Below are 16,872 nucleotides of genomic sequence, written 5' to 3' on the forward strand. Positions count from 1 at the left end.
TCACCTTCCAAATCATAGCAGATCCACTTCAGGTTGGGGCTTGCATCAGGGGACAGGACCGTGGAGGTAATCTCTCCATAGCTGTAACCCCTTTCTCCCCGGACAGAGAGTGCTGCATGTATGTGCCCACATCTGTCCTGCTCATTCCTTCATGCTCCCTGCAGTCTGTCAGCTCTGATTGGTCCATGCTGAAAATACCCCCTTCCCCATTGCTGTCATGTAACCACACAGACCTCTGACAGCAGCCCTCCTTCTCTATTCTAGCCTGTTGTACTACGCTCCTGCATTATGGGCATCTGCAGTTCCATCCTGTATCTACAAATTGCGGCTGTTTTTTAGGTTTCTGCACTTACTCTATAATATATTATACACCACATGCTGATTTCCATACTGTACAGTAACTTATAATGGGACATATTCAGCTGTTTTTAAATGTTTGTTTCATTTGTTTTACATGTTATTCACAATATAAATTCACTATTTTTGGCGTGTGGAACCAATTGTCTGCATTTCAGTGATTTCTTATGGGAAAACTTGCTTTGGTTTAAGAGTGGATTTGGATTACAAGCACAGTCCCGGAACGAATTATGCTCGTAATCCAAGGCACCACTGTGTGTATATATGTGTATATGTGTGTATATATATATATATATATATATATATATATATATATATATATATATATATATATATATATATATATATATATATATATTTTTTTTTTTTTTTTTTTTTTTTTTTTTTTTTATTTGTGTGGGGTGGAATCATCTCCCTACAATTTGAAGAGGGTATAAAAATAGGTAAAAAATGAATAAAACGTTTGTGACTTTATACACAGATTTGAGTACAAGCCAATCTGAACAATATTCATTTTTAAATCCAGTATGTCTAAATTACAGATATTTGAGCTGAATATAGGTTACAGTAATTCCTTTAGAAGGAGGTGTTAAAAAAAAGAAAATGAATACATGCTTACTGTTTACAGCCTAGTGCCCAGCCAGCAAATCTAGACCCAAATACATTAAAACACCTACCAGCCCATTTTACACTAATACACGGTAAAGTCATCTGGTGGACAATGAGGCTTTTAATAGAGTTGCACAAGGTGATAGCATATTCCTGAGACTGAAGTGGTAACAGTATTAATGCTATTTGTTGTCGCTCCTCATTTATGTATCTTTATACGTGTGGTTCATATAAAAGGCAATAATGTAGCACCATCACATGATTACTAATGTGCGTATATAATAGTATCACGGTATAAAAAAAACTTTTGATATTTAATAAGAGACATGTCAAAAGTTTTGATTAAGCTTTGGGGGGGGGGGGGGGGAGATCAAGCGGGGAGAGGGGCTGTGATTGTTTTCTATGGGCAATTTACACCAGGGTATATTTTAGGGTCCTATTACACAGAGCGATAATTGACCAGTTATTGCTCCCTGTAATAAAGACACCGATCAGCTGATGAACAATCATCGGCTGATCATTTCTTTAGGCCCAGACCTAAAATCGATGACTGCCAACTGCGCACCACGGCTGACATCGGTAGCATCGTGGCGTGTCTTGGTGTTCTCCTGCGCTCTTTATGAGTTATGGCACCGCGCGCTGACAGCCCGCTCTGAAGCTGCAGTGTGCAGTCCTGGGACAAATAAAAAGCACAGGAGAACACTGGGAGTGGACTGGTAAAGTAGTAACTATTTGGGCAAGGGCTGCACGGACATCGCTAACAATGTTCCTGCAGCCCTTGCTTAAAAAAATTATTGGCCCGTATAATAGACCCAGTAAACGAGTGCCGATCTATATGCTGATCACAATATTGATCAGGACCCTTACACCCTTTGATAAATCTCCCCCTGGGTGTTCCCTAGAACGAGGACGGGGTGACACACTGTTCTGCAGGACCTGGATTCTATAGTAAGTCTATGGTACCTGTCTCACGCAGCAAGATGGGAAAAACAGAGAGAAGCACTCAGCCCAGCGCTTCCCATAGCTCATTATAGTGATCAGTGGAGATCTGAACCCGTCCTATCAAAACTTTTGACATGTCTCTATGACATGTTAAATTTTTCTTTCATTTTTTTTTAAGTGACAGTGCCACTTTAGCTTATTACTACTGCTTAGAATAATTTGAATAATTGATCTTGGGAAATAAAAATGAAATATTCTAGATCAAAGTGCATTGTGAACCATTTGCTCCAGCTTACATTTTGTGCGCTAAAGGTTTAAAACACAGAAGAAAGTTAAACCTATGAGCATAAAGAGTGATACGACAGTTTACAAGAATCACATTGTATTGCATAAAGCACATGGTATTAGTAACTTGTGCTCTAGAGGAAACACTGAGCACTGATTAAGTACATTCTAGAAAGGCACCCATTGGTAATGTTTGGTAGCAGTGCTATGGACGGCAAGGTAAAGAACATCTAATGGTAGTCGCAATGTCTTTTTGTATCAGTCAGCGTCTCCATTGTGTCAACTGGAATCTGTGTTTTCCATAGTTGATAACAGTCTTGTCAGCTGGGCTCGCTGTGCTGGTGTAATTTGCTGGGTCATATGTACAATACAGTCCATTGTTATTTCCGGGTTGGCCAGAACCAGACTGAAAACAGGAAAAGATAAGTGTTTACAAGGATATTGATACGCAACCTTTATGAAATATTTCAATAATCTGAACAAAATTACTTTGTCTTAAAGCGTAACTATAATTTCAGTAGCCAAAAAATGAAATTCCTCAAATAAAAAGCTTACGTGTTACCCTTTTAAAAAAGAGCCCTAAACTGTGTTGATGGTGTATGCGCTTGCTGAGATATCCCCAGTTGTTCGGCTCAGAAGAATAAATGAATTTTTCTCCTGGCTGACAGAAAGTGGGCGTGGCTTATCCCTCTTCTCCCTGGCTGGCTGAAAGTGGGCGTGGCCTATCCCTCATCTCCCTGGCTGACTGAAAGTGGGTGTAGCCTATCCCTCCTCTCCCTGGTTGGGTCCCTTTATCCACTGAGCAGCACCTTAGCAGATGGTATCACACACAGTGGGATCAGATAGAGCCCCAACATACAGTATCACACAGTAAGATTAGATACAGAGCCCCAGCAGATGGTATCACACACAGTGGGATTAGATAGAGCCCCAACATACAGTATGACGCAGTAAGATTAGATATAAAGCCCCAGCAGATGGTATCACACACAGTGGGATTAGATACAGTCATCTGCTCTCATTACACTGTAGGATAATGTCAGCCATGGAGGTGGGGGCACCTGCTGCAGACATCTGATAGTGAATGTTGTATGTACTATGGAAGGACTACAGCTGTGTTGTGCTGGGACTTGTAGTGCTCCCCTCAGTGACTCACCCACTCTCCCTCATGCAGTACATTGGAGTCATGGTGGCATGTCCCTCCTGGTTGAAGCACTGAGTACTTGTCCCTCCATCCATCTCCTCCCCTGCAATGCTCCTCACACACAACACCCTAAGCTCTGCTATGTGATCTCTGTGAGGTGAGGGGGGAGAACGTGCTGGTAGAAGGTGGGGGAGGGGGGGGAGGAGGATTTGTTTCTCTGTGTGTCAGGGCTGTTATCTGATGCTGCTGTCAGAGTCCTACCTAGCTGCTACTCTGTATGGATTCCCAGTCCAGCAGGATTGCAGAAATAACACAGAGGCAAATACAGCTCTGAGGGGACATTCAGCTTCATGTATTTAAAAAAAAAAACTGTTCATTTTAGCTTATTAGTGTATATTGCAAAAAATCTTATCATGACCTAAGCTAACTAAAACTGCATGGTCAAAATATTTTATAGTTACGCTTTAAATACTTTTCAACACCGACCATGAATCAATTTTGGTGGGAAAACTACTTTAGTCCTTTCAGGATGGACTGATTTTGGCCTTAAAGGGACTCTGTCACCTCCAGCCCACCCTCTTCAATAACCTAAACTAAAGTCATCTGTAAGAAGGATAAAGGATGCTGATTCCAGATCTGTAATTTGTAGCTTTCTACTCCTTTGTATTTCCCCGCTGTAAGCCTACACACTGGGTATGAGGATGCATAGAGAGGACCACTGAGCTCATGGATATAATGGAGAGGACGACTTACGGTCCATTTACACAGAAAGGTTATCTGACAAAGATTTGAAGCCAAAGCCAGGAATGGGTTCCTTTATGACCTGATCTTTGTTTATAGTCTGTTCCTGGCTTTGGCTTCAAATCTTTGGCAGGTAATCTGACAGATAATCTGTGTAAATGGACCCTTAGCCTCCTTCATTTGTGGCTTATAGTAAAGGAATGCAAGAACATAGAAAGATTAAAATTGCAGATAAAAAATTCTGAGATATATACTCTATGATTGCATAATATCGGATGCTTTGGAGATGACAGAACCCCTTTAAGAACCATAACCCATTTTTTTTAAACCTAACCGATCTTACTTTATGAGGTTATAGATCCGTGGTGCTTTAATTTATCCAAGTGATACTTAGTAAAGCTCTTCGGCCCTACACAGGTTTTGCAAATCAAATCTACACCTGTGAGTGGACGTAAATCATGATAAATCTGGTGCGTGAGGCCTTGGGAACTTCACTGTATGATTGGCTGATGACAGGTAACATACATTGCAGTGCTGGTCTGGACTGCATTGTATTGTGCCTGTCATAGGCATTGCTGCTGTCATAGCTACCATCAGGGCTGTGTGATCACTTTGCACAACCCCAGCGGTAAACAGAGGGAGAATTCTTACTCTGTTCTTCCCTAGAGATGCTGCGATCCCACTGACCACAGGATCTATAGGGTTAACTCCTGGAACCTAATCTGGAATTCTGTGCTTGTTTAATTCGAGGACGTAATTGCAGGTCTATGAGCGGGAAAGCACCGCAAAAACGGACGTATAGTTGCGTATGCAGTCCTAAAGAGGTTAATACAGCTGTAATGATGATCATCAGTCTAATGATATACATTGTTATAAAAAAAACAACAACAACAACAACAAAAAACACAACGGCTTTTATACCACACTTACCCCCTGATATGCTTCAGAGCATAGTCCCTCTTCAGGTATTTTATGTTCTCCCGAATAGCAGATCTTGCACCATCTTCTTCTTGTAGATGCTTCTCCAGCCACTCCACCACCATTTGGTTATTGTCCCACAAGTACGCCTTGAGTACAAAAAGAGGGAAAAACCATTGAGTTTGCTGTTGCTTCTCTGACATAATTACACTGCAAAGACTACCGGCTCTAATGCATCTAAGATTGTAAAAAATAAAGCGTCTTAAGAAATAGTCCTAGCTGTAACTTTCAGGATAAAATACGGCACCTTGACAGTCCCTTCTGTCTCCATAAACCAGCGGCGAAGCATGGACTGGATGTGGATGTCACTGAGCTCACTATTTGCGTGAAGGATCTCTCTTTTCACCTCTTCCTCAAGGAGGAGGCGTCGCAGTCTCCAATACATAAAGGTCCTTGCCTCCTTCCACACCACAATATCCTGACGTTTAAAAGAAACCAAGATGTTTGAAATCTGACAGTCTATACTGCCCACACAACAAATAAATAAATATATATATATATATATATATATATATATATATATATATAAATATAAATGTAGCAAAGATGAGACATAACCACCTGCATGACAATCCAACATAAAATGTGGTAGTAGTTATACAACCAGCATAGATTATATACTGTATATGTAATAGTAAATAGGGAAGTAAAAAGTGTAAAAAAAAACCCAAACAGCTTTACTTTTCTTACGTAACAAAATTAATAAATAAAACATTATCCAGAATTTTAATCTCATTTCACACTGTAATGTGTGTGTCTCAAGGATTTCTCAACGTTTGCCTTTAATGTATGCCAATGAAAGCCACACATTGGAATAGGTCTACTATATGCCATGGTAAAAAAATGCACACTAGGCTAATGGGTTCTAAAGCTGGGCAAACACCAATTATGCCTCCCTCCCGATCTCTCCTGTTTTCCCCATACACAGGAATGTTCAGCTCGGCCGAGCCTTCCTGTGTTCTCTATGGCAGCGCTTCTCAAACTTTTTCGACTAGAGCCTCACCCAACAGACCAAGGCAATGCCTGGGCCTCACCAGACTGACCAAGAGGGTGCCTGGGCCTCACTATGTGTGGTTAAAGTCCATTTAAAAGCTGAAAATAATGCTAGGGCTACCTTTCACCCGTCTCCCAAGCTCTATATACTAATAAAGCAAGTACAAAATAAATTAATAATGTTGCTAAAATGGAGATTTTTGCAAACAGCAAAAGGACTGTGCAGATCATAGTTACTTTTGTAAAAACTGGCTCCTCAGCTGGGCCTCACCAACAACTAGGGGGCGCCTCACAGTTTGAGAAGCACTGCTCTATGGGAAGAGAAGGGGTAAGCTGTAGTAAGTGTGCTCTCAATGCAGCTCATCTCTCCTGAAGTAAAGGGGTAGGATGGTGATTTTCCATCACGCAAGATCCCTATCTCCACCTACACAATACCGGAAGGGCCCCATACACATTATACTGACAGCGGCAAGTAGCAAGTATGACTGTCAAAACTCTAAAGTGTATGGGGACCGTAAAGGAGAAGTCCAGCCAAGATGACAAATCGGCTGCAGGCAGTGGGGTGCAGGAAAATAATAAAGCAGCTCTACTGACCTGTCCACCCCACAGTGCTACCTTACCGTTCCCCAACCCCTGCCGGGCTCCTGGAACATCACGATCCAAGATCAGGAATGCCTGATAAGCTAGTCAGTGACTGGGGCAGGACACTGCTGCAGTCACTGACTGGCTAAGCGGGCCCTTCCTGCTGGGTTCTGATGACACTAGAACAAGGGAAAAACTGGAGCCCAGCTGCGGTCAGTGAGCCTGGGGTAAGTAGAGCTTATTTATTATGCTATCACACTTTATGCTATTGCTTCATTTTGTCCAGATATTCCCATAAGAGGAAACTCATGGGGTGATTAGGGGTCTGTGCCTTCCCTTGCACCAGGAGCTTTCCAGGGACATACAGCAAATGGACACTGCAAATGTACTGTGAATTCACTTAATTTTAGGCAAATGAAAGTAATAAACTATTCTTAACTGTAATGACTCCTTTCTCTTGCATTCTCCCAGGGGTGTCATGCAGATCTGCAAACTTCACAGCAATCTGGTGGTAAATGGGAAGTAGCTGTTCCTCTCTTGCTTTTAGCTTTTTTTCTAAGCTTTTGCGCTCAGACTCTGAAAGCTCAGGAGTTCCTATAAAAGGTAAAGGATATATTGTGAATTATAAGAAGAACAGTGTTATTTACAATGTGGTACATAAACCCAAGCAGTGAATATTGTCCAGACACAGTACTCACCAAGCTGTTCAACAATCTGGGTATAAACTGGGTCTAGCCTCCTCATGGTCTTGATGAGGTCTTTCCTTCTGAAGCGGATTTCCACTGTGCCCTCTGCTTCCAAGACACCACCTCTACAAGGACAGACAAGGTGCCATGAGAAGTCATACAGGGTATACAACATGGCACTATTTTTATTTAACCTTTAAATACAATACAGGTAATTTGGTCTGAATAGGAAGTTAACACACTGGTGTACATGAAGGAACTTTTGCAGACAGCATAAAGAAAAAGTCAGTATATAGTTTGAAAAGGGGTTTCTCTGCTTTGGACAACACCTTTTTATTAGAAAGGTGTCCTGACAATTCGCTGATCAGACACTATACCACTGTTAGGACCAGTGTTCTGTTGGATCCTACAGACAAAAAGCTCATAGCGACTGCTGCCTGATAAGGGCCCCCTAATACCAAGTGAAAACCCATTAAGCGCTTAGAAAGTAAGGGCCCTAATACACAGAAACATTGTTGTGTGTTATATCCTTCGAATTTAGGCGATAATCTTTCCGTGTGTATGCAGGCAGCGATCAATGGAAACTTGTTAACATGTCGAACGCATCTTTTGAGCGGACCATAAAATCATTGATAAACGTTTTGGTATGTACACATCGTTCGTACGTTATTACAAGCGTTCATATACTAGATTATAGGAACCAAAGTAACTGCGATCATAACTAACGACAATTATTCCGTGAATTATGGTGAATGATTTCAGGTCGCTCGCAAAAGCACTTGTTTGCAATTGTTTATCTTTAATCCGATAAAACAAAAAATCACTTTGTCTAATAGGACCCGAAGGTTTACCCACCTGCTGTCCTTGTCTGCATAAAGCTCCATGTAATGAGGGTTGATTGTAGGATCAATGACAACCCATGATCCTCCTCGTAGCTCGGCATAAGGTGGTATGTATACCAAAACTGGCTGCTTGAACTCTCTCAGGCTGTCCACAATGTATGCTCCAAACTTTAGCACCTGATCGTACATGTCTGTAAAAGGCAATATACACTTAACTTTAAATGCTCAGCAAATAAGGTAGACAGAACTGTGACAATTACACAATCCAGATTGTCGCTAGTTTAGCAAAAAAAAAAAATAAAGAAATAAAATTTTTTATATCTATCTATCTATGTAGTGTATACACAGATCAGCCATAACATTACACAATGCTTTTAACTAATAACTAGTCATGGGGGATAAGTCACAGCTGCTTCTAGTCTCACTAGTCATGCCCCCACGACCCCAATGCAGAGATTTTCCTTGTCCTGGTATAACACACTGCAGTTTTTGTGCCCAAACCAGGAGTGGATCCAACAGAAAAGAGAAGTACAAGTGCTTCCTTTATATTTTGCATCCCATTTGAATCCACTTCTAGTTTTGACACTAGGATCACAGTCACAGCTATTTTTTTAAAACGTACCCTTCATACCACCAGAGAATCCCCTCCAGTTGGCAAAGATAATTATGGGCAGTCCCTCGCGGTTGAAATCTTTTATAGCTTGTGCCGTTTTAAACGCTGAATCTGGGAACCATACTTGTCCAGCCTGCTGGATTATCTGAAATAAAAACAATAAAAACAATGTTTTACTAATGACTGCACCAATAATATTTCAACCAAAGGAAAAAAAACAAAAAAACAAACAAACCTATTTTCTAGCACCTGGGTGAAGAATAAATCCATCAAGAACATGGAGGTACAAAAAAGTGATATTAAAAATGAAACTTGCTAACTAGTTTCAAGCCACATGGCCGTAGGCTACGCTCACACGTTATTTACGTTTCTCGGTAATTGCAGATCTGCAATTATGAAAAAATTTAGACACCATCTGTAGTTTTACGGATTTATAATTCGCAACAGTTATTGCAAAGCCCTAGTACGGACCGTTATTGTAGCACAGACACACCAACAGAAGTCTATGGGATCTGTATCTTTGCGGACGTCACGGAAGGAAAGTTTGAATCTGTCATTTCAGCTCGGGTCATCATTTTGACCTTTCTCCTTTTTACTAATATTTTACAATTTTTACAGATTCATAAAAAATATGGCCGAATGTCATGCATTTTTGCAGATCACAGACTAAAAATTTCAGACATAATATAGGTTCCTGAAAAACTACTGAATGTGTGCATGTAGCATGTGTGCATTCATAGCATACACTGCATAGGTCATAGTGCACATACAAAATTAACCTCCACCCCCCACACCCCAGAGCATTCCCTCTCTCATTTCCTGCTTATGAGATCTAGCCTATACCATACAGTTCTACTAACTTTTTCTTTTCTGGGATAACAAGTATAATAGTAGCTTTTGGTTAACAGGCATTCAGTGTTCATCTAACCAAGCGCTCAAACATTAAGATGTGCATGGAGATCAAATCCATAAATGCTAAACACCATGCTTAAACCTGTATGCAATAGTTATGGTACAAGGAAAAGATAATAAACCCACAGAATAACTCAAAACCCTAGACAACAAACTCAGTGTAGGCTTTAGTTCACACCTTGCGGTAAAAGGCAATGGCTTTGGACATGTGCACTGACTGGGGTGAACTAATATAGATTTAATACCTACTAAATATGAAGCAAACCATATATGCCTACATTATTCAGAAAGCCTATGAAGTGGTACATATTCAAATCAAGGTCAAGCTTATTGGGAAAATATAACGTAAAAAGATGACATGATAAGTAAAAGCACCTTAGCTTCAGATTCAGGGTTGGCTGGATCGGCTGGTACTGCCATCTCTACAGTCCGGGTCTCCACAGCAATAACCCCTAATGGTATTCCTCCTAATCTGAAAAACAAAATCATAGATGTCAACATATCACAATCGAAATCGGGTGTTTATTATATTAGTATTGCTTCTCTGGACATACCTTGCCCGTCCCACTATTACAGTCTGTGCCCAGCGCTGCATGATCTCCTTGAAGCTTCCATTATCGAAGAAACCGCTCTGCCAGGTCCCTTTCAGAGCTACAAAGAAATATGGAGTTTTAACAGTAAAACCAATCAGCAATAATAATGAAGAGAAGAACTTAGCCTGCAAACTTACTGGGATGAGGTCTTCCAGCGAGCATCCAGCGGGGATCATAAGGAGCCTTTGTAGGTACAAACTCAATATTACGGTCAATTGGGTCAGAAGGTTGGATGACCGGGACTGGACTGTGCTTATCCTTCAAATATAGGGAAACATATATATATATACACATAAGTAGATTTTAACATTATAAAAATACTCCAATTTTTACGCAATTTCTTTCTATGAAATCAACTGGTTTCAGAAAGTTTATACATACTGTATATTTGTAATTTACTTCTCAAGTCTTCCCAGAAGTGGTGTATTCTTTCCAGTCTGAAACCATGCTCCCTGCTGCCACCTCTGTCCATGATAGGAACTGTCTAAGGGGCCTATTCCATGGAGCGATACCAATCACTGGCCAGGACGGCTGAGCGGTCTGTCAGCTCAGACAGGCCGCACCGAAGCTGCTACTGCTGCGTGCAAGACCGGGAGAGAAGGAGCACAGGAGAAGACCTGCAGCATGAATAGGTAAAGTATGCTGTTTAAACAAGGGCTGCAAGGACATCGGTAACAATGACCCTGCAGCCCTCGCTAAACGATTATCGGGCCGTGTAATAGGCCCAGTAAGCAAGCGCTGATCTAGCAGATCGGCGCTCGTTCACATTATTGATCGGGCCCCCATCAACCCGTGGAATAGGACCCTAAAGCAGGAGAGGTTTTCTATGGGGATTTGCTGCTGCTCTGGACACCTTACATGGACAGCGGTGGCAGCAGAGCACTGTGTCAGACTGAAAAGAAAACACCACTTTCTGCAGGACATACATCAGCTGATAAGTACTGGAAGACTGGAGATTTTTAAATAGAAGTAAATTACAAATCTATATAACTTCCCGACATTAGCTGATTTAAAAGAATTTTTTTTGGCCTGAGTACCCCTTTAAAGCGACTCTGTACCCACAATCTGCCCCCCCCCCCCAAACTGCTTTTACCTTCGGATAACTGCAGGTGAAGCAGTTATTGTCCTAAAAAACAACTTTTAAACTTGCAGCCCTATGCCAAATGGCCGGGGCCTAGATTGTGTATGCATTAGGCTGGCACACCCTCTTGGTCCCTCCTCCTCGCCCTCCTCATCATTAGGATTGCTCCAGGCAGATTGTCTCCTATTCATCAGCTGTGTAAATACTGAACATGGGCTGGATCATTAAGGCAATGTGCAATGTTCAGACAGGAGAAAATGTTCCAGTGGCATTCCTAAGGATGAAGAGGGTGGGGAGGAGGGACGAAGGGGTGGTGCAAAGTTAGGGCACAGATACTACAAGCCACGGCCGTTGGGCATGGGGCTGCAAGTTTAAAAGTTGTTCTTTAGGACAATAACTTCATCACCTGCCGAACGGACTCCAGGACAGATCTTGGATTAAAAGCAGCTATCCGAAGGTACAAGTGGTTTGGGGGGGGGGGGGGGGGGGGTCAGATTGTGGGTACAGAGTCACTTTAAAATTCCCCCTCCCCCAATCGAAAATATACATATAGTGAAAAAAGATAACAAGATAACAAGCATGCACAGTGAAATTAAAATTTGTAATGGTGGTGGATGATGTTTCTATATACTGTATTTACTTTCCCAGATAGGCAGACAGACTATAGATAGAGTACTTGGGCAGGTCCTCGTTTGTGAGAACAATCTCTTACCTTCGGCATATAAGAGAGCCAGAGAAGAATTGTATAGACTCCCTCAAAATCATCAGGAACCATAGTGTGAGATACCCCATTATTACACATGATCTGCACTCCTCCTAACTGGTTATTAGACGTATAAACTTCCCGACCAAGAACCTGAAAAAGAAATGCATGTATTGTATATTAATGCATTCTTAAACTTCATACTTTGTTTTAAAGCAGCAATATTATAAGACCTCTTATTATATGCTATATCATAAGCAAAAATATTGTTAACTACAGGTTTTGTAACATGACAGCCGGGAAATGTAACACTTATAAGAATGATCCAGGGAATAAGATCTCGGTTTACCTTGTTCAGGGCACCTGCACCCGTCAGAATAATATGGGAATTCTCTACTTGAATAACACGCTGACCCAGTCTGACCAAATAAGCTCCTATCCCAATTGCACGACACGTGACCTAAAGCCAAGCAAAGAATGTGAATAATGAATGTTCGAACCAAACCTTAAAAGGGAATCTGTCACTAGATTTATTCTGCCTTATATAAGGGCAGCATAAACTAGTGACAGAAATGCTGAGCAGATCGGTGTATTACCCTACATCATTTTGTTTAGCCGTTCTCCTAATATGCAGGAGAATGGGATTCTCGCCAAACCCTGGCCTTCAGCTGCTGATTGACAGTTGCTGACTATACACAGCATGAATAGATAACTGCCAATCAGCAGTTTTCTGCTGCTCATGAATATCCAGGAATACTGGGCTCACACACATAATGAAAAGGTCTACTTCTTATCCAGGTTATTTAGGAGGATATCTCTGAATCAGCTGCACAGAACAATGTGATACATCATTCTGTTCAGCTTCTCCTTCACTAGTCTATGCTACCCTTAGATAGGACAGCATAAACCTACTGACAGAGTCTCTTTAACATCAGATCATGATATCTATTTATTTCATATACAGGTCAGACACACAAGAAAACCACACATTATTATTGCCTAAATCAAGGAAAATCTATATCTAGGTCTAATTGTTTATGCTAGAGATCAATAGTGATGAGTGCACATACCATGCTGATGGTTACAATTTCATCATATGCAAGTGATGATTCTCCGGCAATTGTTCCTGATCCTCTCAGATTTTCTACTCCAATCCCTTCCTCTTTCCCAATGATGTCAGTCACCACATACCTGTGAAGCCAAGCAATGGATGGGACTCCCATGTTAGAAGGGTCTAAATAAACTGTCCCAAAAGTTATTAAATTAAAACATCACAAATCACCAGTACCTGGATTCCCCTTCATCTTCTATGTGTTCGCAATGCACGGAGTTCAAAGAGCTAATCCGTGTGTAGTCCTGTGGCGTCAGATACAAGTACCTGAAGCCCTGAAAAGCCAAAATCCAGTTATTTTAATAAAAGGGAAGCAGGCCTATTGACCAATTTCTAGATGACTGAAACATAATTTATGCTTTCTCTCATATTCTACATGAAAAATAAATTTACTGGTTACATAATGTACCTATCTAATATTAAAAGCTTAGGGAGGTGGTGAAGAGGTTGGGTAAGTCATACTTGCCTTTCCTGCTTGGCATATTCACCAGGGCACCACTTCCCACAGTGCCTGCATAACGGAGCCCCACGCCACACTTACTGATTAGCCAATGAGGCGGGGCACTGCTGCAGTTGCTATAGGGCACAACTCGTGCTGTTCTCTAACCAGGAAGTGCAGCATAGGGCTTTGTTAGTGCAGTGCTCTGGTGCAGAGCGGGGAAGGTAAGTATGACTTCTCTACTGCCCATCACCACCTACCTGAGCATTTTATATAACAGATATACAGGGTGGAAAATCCCTTTAATATCTACAAGAGTATACTCATAATGATTAGACAGAACACTAAACATGTTCCTTAAACTCACTTTGTAAGGGTCAGAGGGGTCAATCCAAGCTACATTAAACATGTGTCTGAGTTCTTCTGCTAGTCCTATCCGGGCACCACTGTTAGCAGCAATGTAAATTCGAGGGATCCCTTCTTTCCTAGCAAGCTCTGAAGCGCGCAGAAAAAGCATATCTTCTTGTGGGCCGAATGAACCAATTTTGTAAGTTATATCATTGAGGATTACAATGATGTCACGTCCTTCTGGATATTCAGGAGTCTTCATCTTCATCTTAAAAGCCACCATTCCCACCTAAAACAGAGAGTGAGATAGATCACCCCATACAAAACAACAAAATGCTATTACTAATTTTTAGATTTTTACTGCTTGTTAAAATCCTTGAAGAGGACCTGTAGCCACCCCAAAAAATAGATGCCCTGATCTCACATCTATTTAAAGTTTCTTGATTCATTCATGAGATATGTTGGTTTATAGTTTGTCTGATGGTTTAGTTAAAGGGGTTATCCAGGGAAAATCTTTTTGTTTCAAATCAACTGGTTTCAGAAAGTTCTATAGATTTGTAACTTACTTCTTTTTGAAGTTTGAAGTCTTTCAGTACTTATCAGCTGCTGTATGTCCTGCGAGAAATGTTGTTTTCTTTTTAGTTTGACACAGTGCTCCCTGCTGATATCTCTGTCCCAGACTGGAACTGTCGAGAGCAGGAAAGGTTTTCTATGGGGATTTGTTGTTGCTCTGGACAGAAGTGGCAGCAGAGAGCACTGTGTCAGATTAAAAAGAAAAAAGCATTTCCTGCAGGATATAAAGTAGTTGAAAAGTACTGGAAGACTTCATATTTTTAAATAGAAATAAATTACAAATCTATAGAACTTTCTGAAACCAGTTGATCTGAGAGAAAACGTTTTTCCCTTGACAACCCTTTTAACAGATGGTCGTGGATTTAGACTTTTAATAATGGGAGCAAATATCAGGTGATAGGCATGCTTATACAGTGGGGGTGGAGGTGTGAATATTTTACAGTGAGGTGTGTGTATGCTTAATACATACCCCCTGACTGTATAATGATGGTCACCACCTGATATTCACTCCCATTTTTAAAATAAGGTTCACGCCCACACTGAACTGAATTGTCACATGAACTATAAACCCACCTATCCTGGGCACAGAAGATCATATCGAGGAATTGTAAAATGGTGTGAAATCAGCGCCAAGTTAGAAGCTCATTCTTAACCTCTGGCCTCCAGTTTCTTCCATGGTCCACTGTCATCACAACTCGGCACAAAGAGCCATTCAGCCAGTCAGAGAAACTGGCAACGACCAGATAATGGGAGAAAAAATTCAGTTTGCCAAAACCTACACTTCTTCAATACGGCAGCTTAATGTTTATTTTTCCAAATAAAGAATATAGGACTATTCAAAATGGCCTTTAAACGTACAGCTTAAGGCTATGTCTACCCTTGGCCGTATTGCATAACAACCGCCATTATTTTTTAAACAATGGCTGTTGTTTGCACAACAATGTCCGTTGCTATGAAATACGGCCGTTGCTTTGACATAGTGTGAGCATAGCCTAAAGAAAGAATGGGAAGTTGCAAAAGATACAAAGAATTTTAGGCAACAGCATCATTATAATTGTTACAATGCCTTCTATCCACAATGTTGGGAAATCTCTATGCTTTTTGAAACAGATTATAAATAACTATTTTCCCCTTTTTATTACCTCGTTTCCACCAGGTAATCTGTTCAGCTGAACCAACTGATCCTGATTGTCAAGAACCAACTCTGTATAGGTGAGAACATCTGAAGAATGAGGATCTCCTGGTCCCCACAGTTTATATAAAGCCTGCAACAAGAGTTTAGAAGGTTTAACTAGTAACAAGCAACAAAACAAAAGCCAAAAGATACACCTTCCATAAGGACTTCTGCTTGTGATCAAAGTTGCATCCTCATCTCCTGTAACGTAGTAAAAATCTTACCTGTCTGAACATTTCAGGGAAATCATAGACATATGTTGTCCCCAGTGACTGTGCTTGGAATCTCTTAGACTGTAACAGATCCTTGGTCACATAGGGAGTATTGATCAACATTCCATGCATGTGTCCATGCTTGTCACCATAGGAATTAAACATGATCTGTTAAAAAAAAAAGTCAACGTAAACTCATAGAAAAAAAAAACTAAAACAGATCATTATAAAAGAAAAAAAATTAAAAGAGCTGTCAAAGGTTAAACATAATGCAAATTTAATTCCAAACTCCGCTAATTAAAGGGGTTGTCAAATCTGAAGAGTTACCCCCTATCCATAGGATGACATAGGGGATAACTGATCACAAGAACAGGGACTCGCACATCTGTGTCATTCTCTATGGGAGCTGCCAGAGTCTGACTATCTCCGATGATCCCGTAGAAAATGAATGGAGCAGTGGCATACATGTTCTACCGCTCTATTCTAAAGGGAGACTCTAATCCCCAGTATCGAGATCAGGGGGCATCCTGCTATCAGATAATTATGGGGGATAACTTTGCAAGTTTCACATTAACCCTTCAGAGTGGTAATCTCCCTGCGGTTACTGAGCCCCTGAAAGGCTCCTTCAAGGTGCACAGATATTTTAATTCTCTCCATATCAGCAGAACCAGGGCTGGGCTGTTTAGCAGTAGTACACACACAAGGCATCTTTTCCCAGACTTCTCTGCCCAGTGACAGCACATACTTCTCACTGCTATGCCATGGCATAGTACTTGTGAAAGTGCACTGAACTAAAAACAGGCCAAAACTGTGCTGGGGTGATTTATACAGTACAGTAATAAAGAACAACAGCAGCTCAGTATGGAAGGGGTTACACTAAGCACTAAACTACTGCTGCTGAGAAGCCATTGGGAGAGAAAATTATATTATAAAAAAATATTATACTGCAGCACT

At 41.0% G+C, this 16,872-nt stretch overlaps 1 protein-coding gene across 4 annotated transcripts in view; it reads right to left on the reverse strand.

The window, feature by feature from the left end:
* Positions 1–1,069: 1,069 nt before the first annotated feature.
* The window catches only part of ACACB (acetyl-CoA carboxylase beta), an 86,138-nt gene continuing 70,335 nt past the window's right edge, over positions 1,070–16,872 (reverse strand). For all 4 annotated transcript variants that reach the window (XM_069961385.1, XM_069961384.1, XM_069961387.1 and 1 more), the window contains 17 exons: positions 15,931–16,086; positions 15,675–15,797; positions 13,979–14,248; positions 13,350–13,447; positions 13,132–13,252; positions 12,411–12,521; positions 12,071–12,214; positions 10,415–10,535; positions 10,239–10,335; positions 10,060–10,156; positions 8,782–8,917; positions 8,173–8,350; positions 7,330–7,442; positions 7,071–7,225; positions 5,304–5,474; positions 5,009–5,145; positions 1,070–2,599 (listed from right to left, as the gene is read on the reverse strand). In XM_069961385.1, the coding sequence (XP_069817486.1) occupies positions 2,473–2,599; positions 5,009–5,145; positions 5,304–5,474; positions 7,071–7,225; positions 7,330–7,442; positions 8,173–8,350; positions 8,782–8,917; positions 10,060–10,156; positions 10,239–10,335; positions 10,415–10,535; positions 12,071–12,214; positions 12,411–12,521; positions 13,132–13,252; positions 13,350–13,447; positions 13,979–14,248; positions 15,675–15,797; positions 15,931–16,086 (2,355 nt within the window). In that variant the 3' untranslated portion in view covers positions 1,070–2,472. The remainder of the gene's footprint in view (positions 2,600–5,008; positions 5,146–5,303; positions 5,475–7,070; positions 7,226–7,329; positions 7,443–8,172; positions 8,351–8,781; positions 8,918–10,059; positions 10,157–10,238; positions 10,336–10,414; positions 10,536–12,070; positions 12,215–12,410; positions 12,522–13,131; positions 13,253–13,349; positions 13,448–13,978; positions 14,249–15,674; positions 15,798–15,930; positions 16,087–16,872) is intronic.

This window comes from Dendropsophus ebraccatus, chromosome 3 (assembly GCF_027789765.1).
Source record: "Dendropsophus ebraccatus isolate aDenEbr1 chromosome 3, aDenEbr1.pat, whole genome shotgun sequence".
NCBI lineage: Eukaryota > Metazoa > Chordata > Amphibia > Anura > Hylidae > Dendropsophus > Dendropsophus ebraccatus.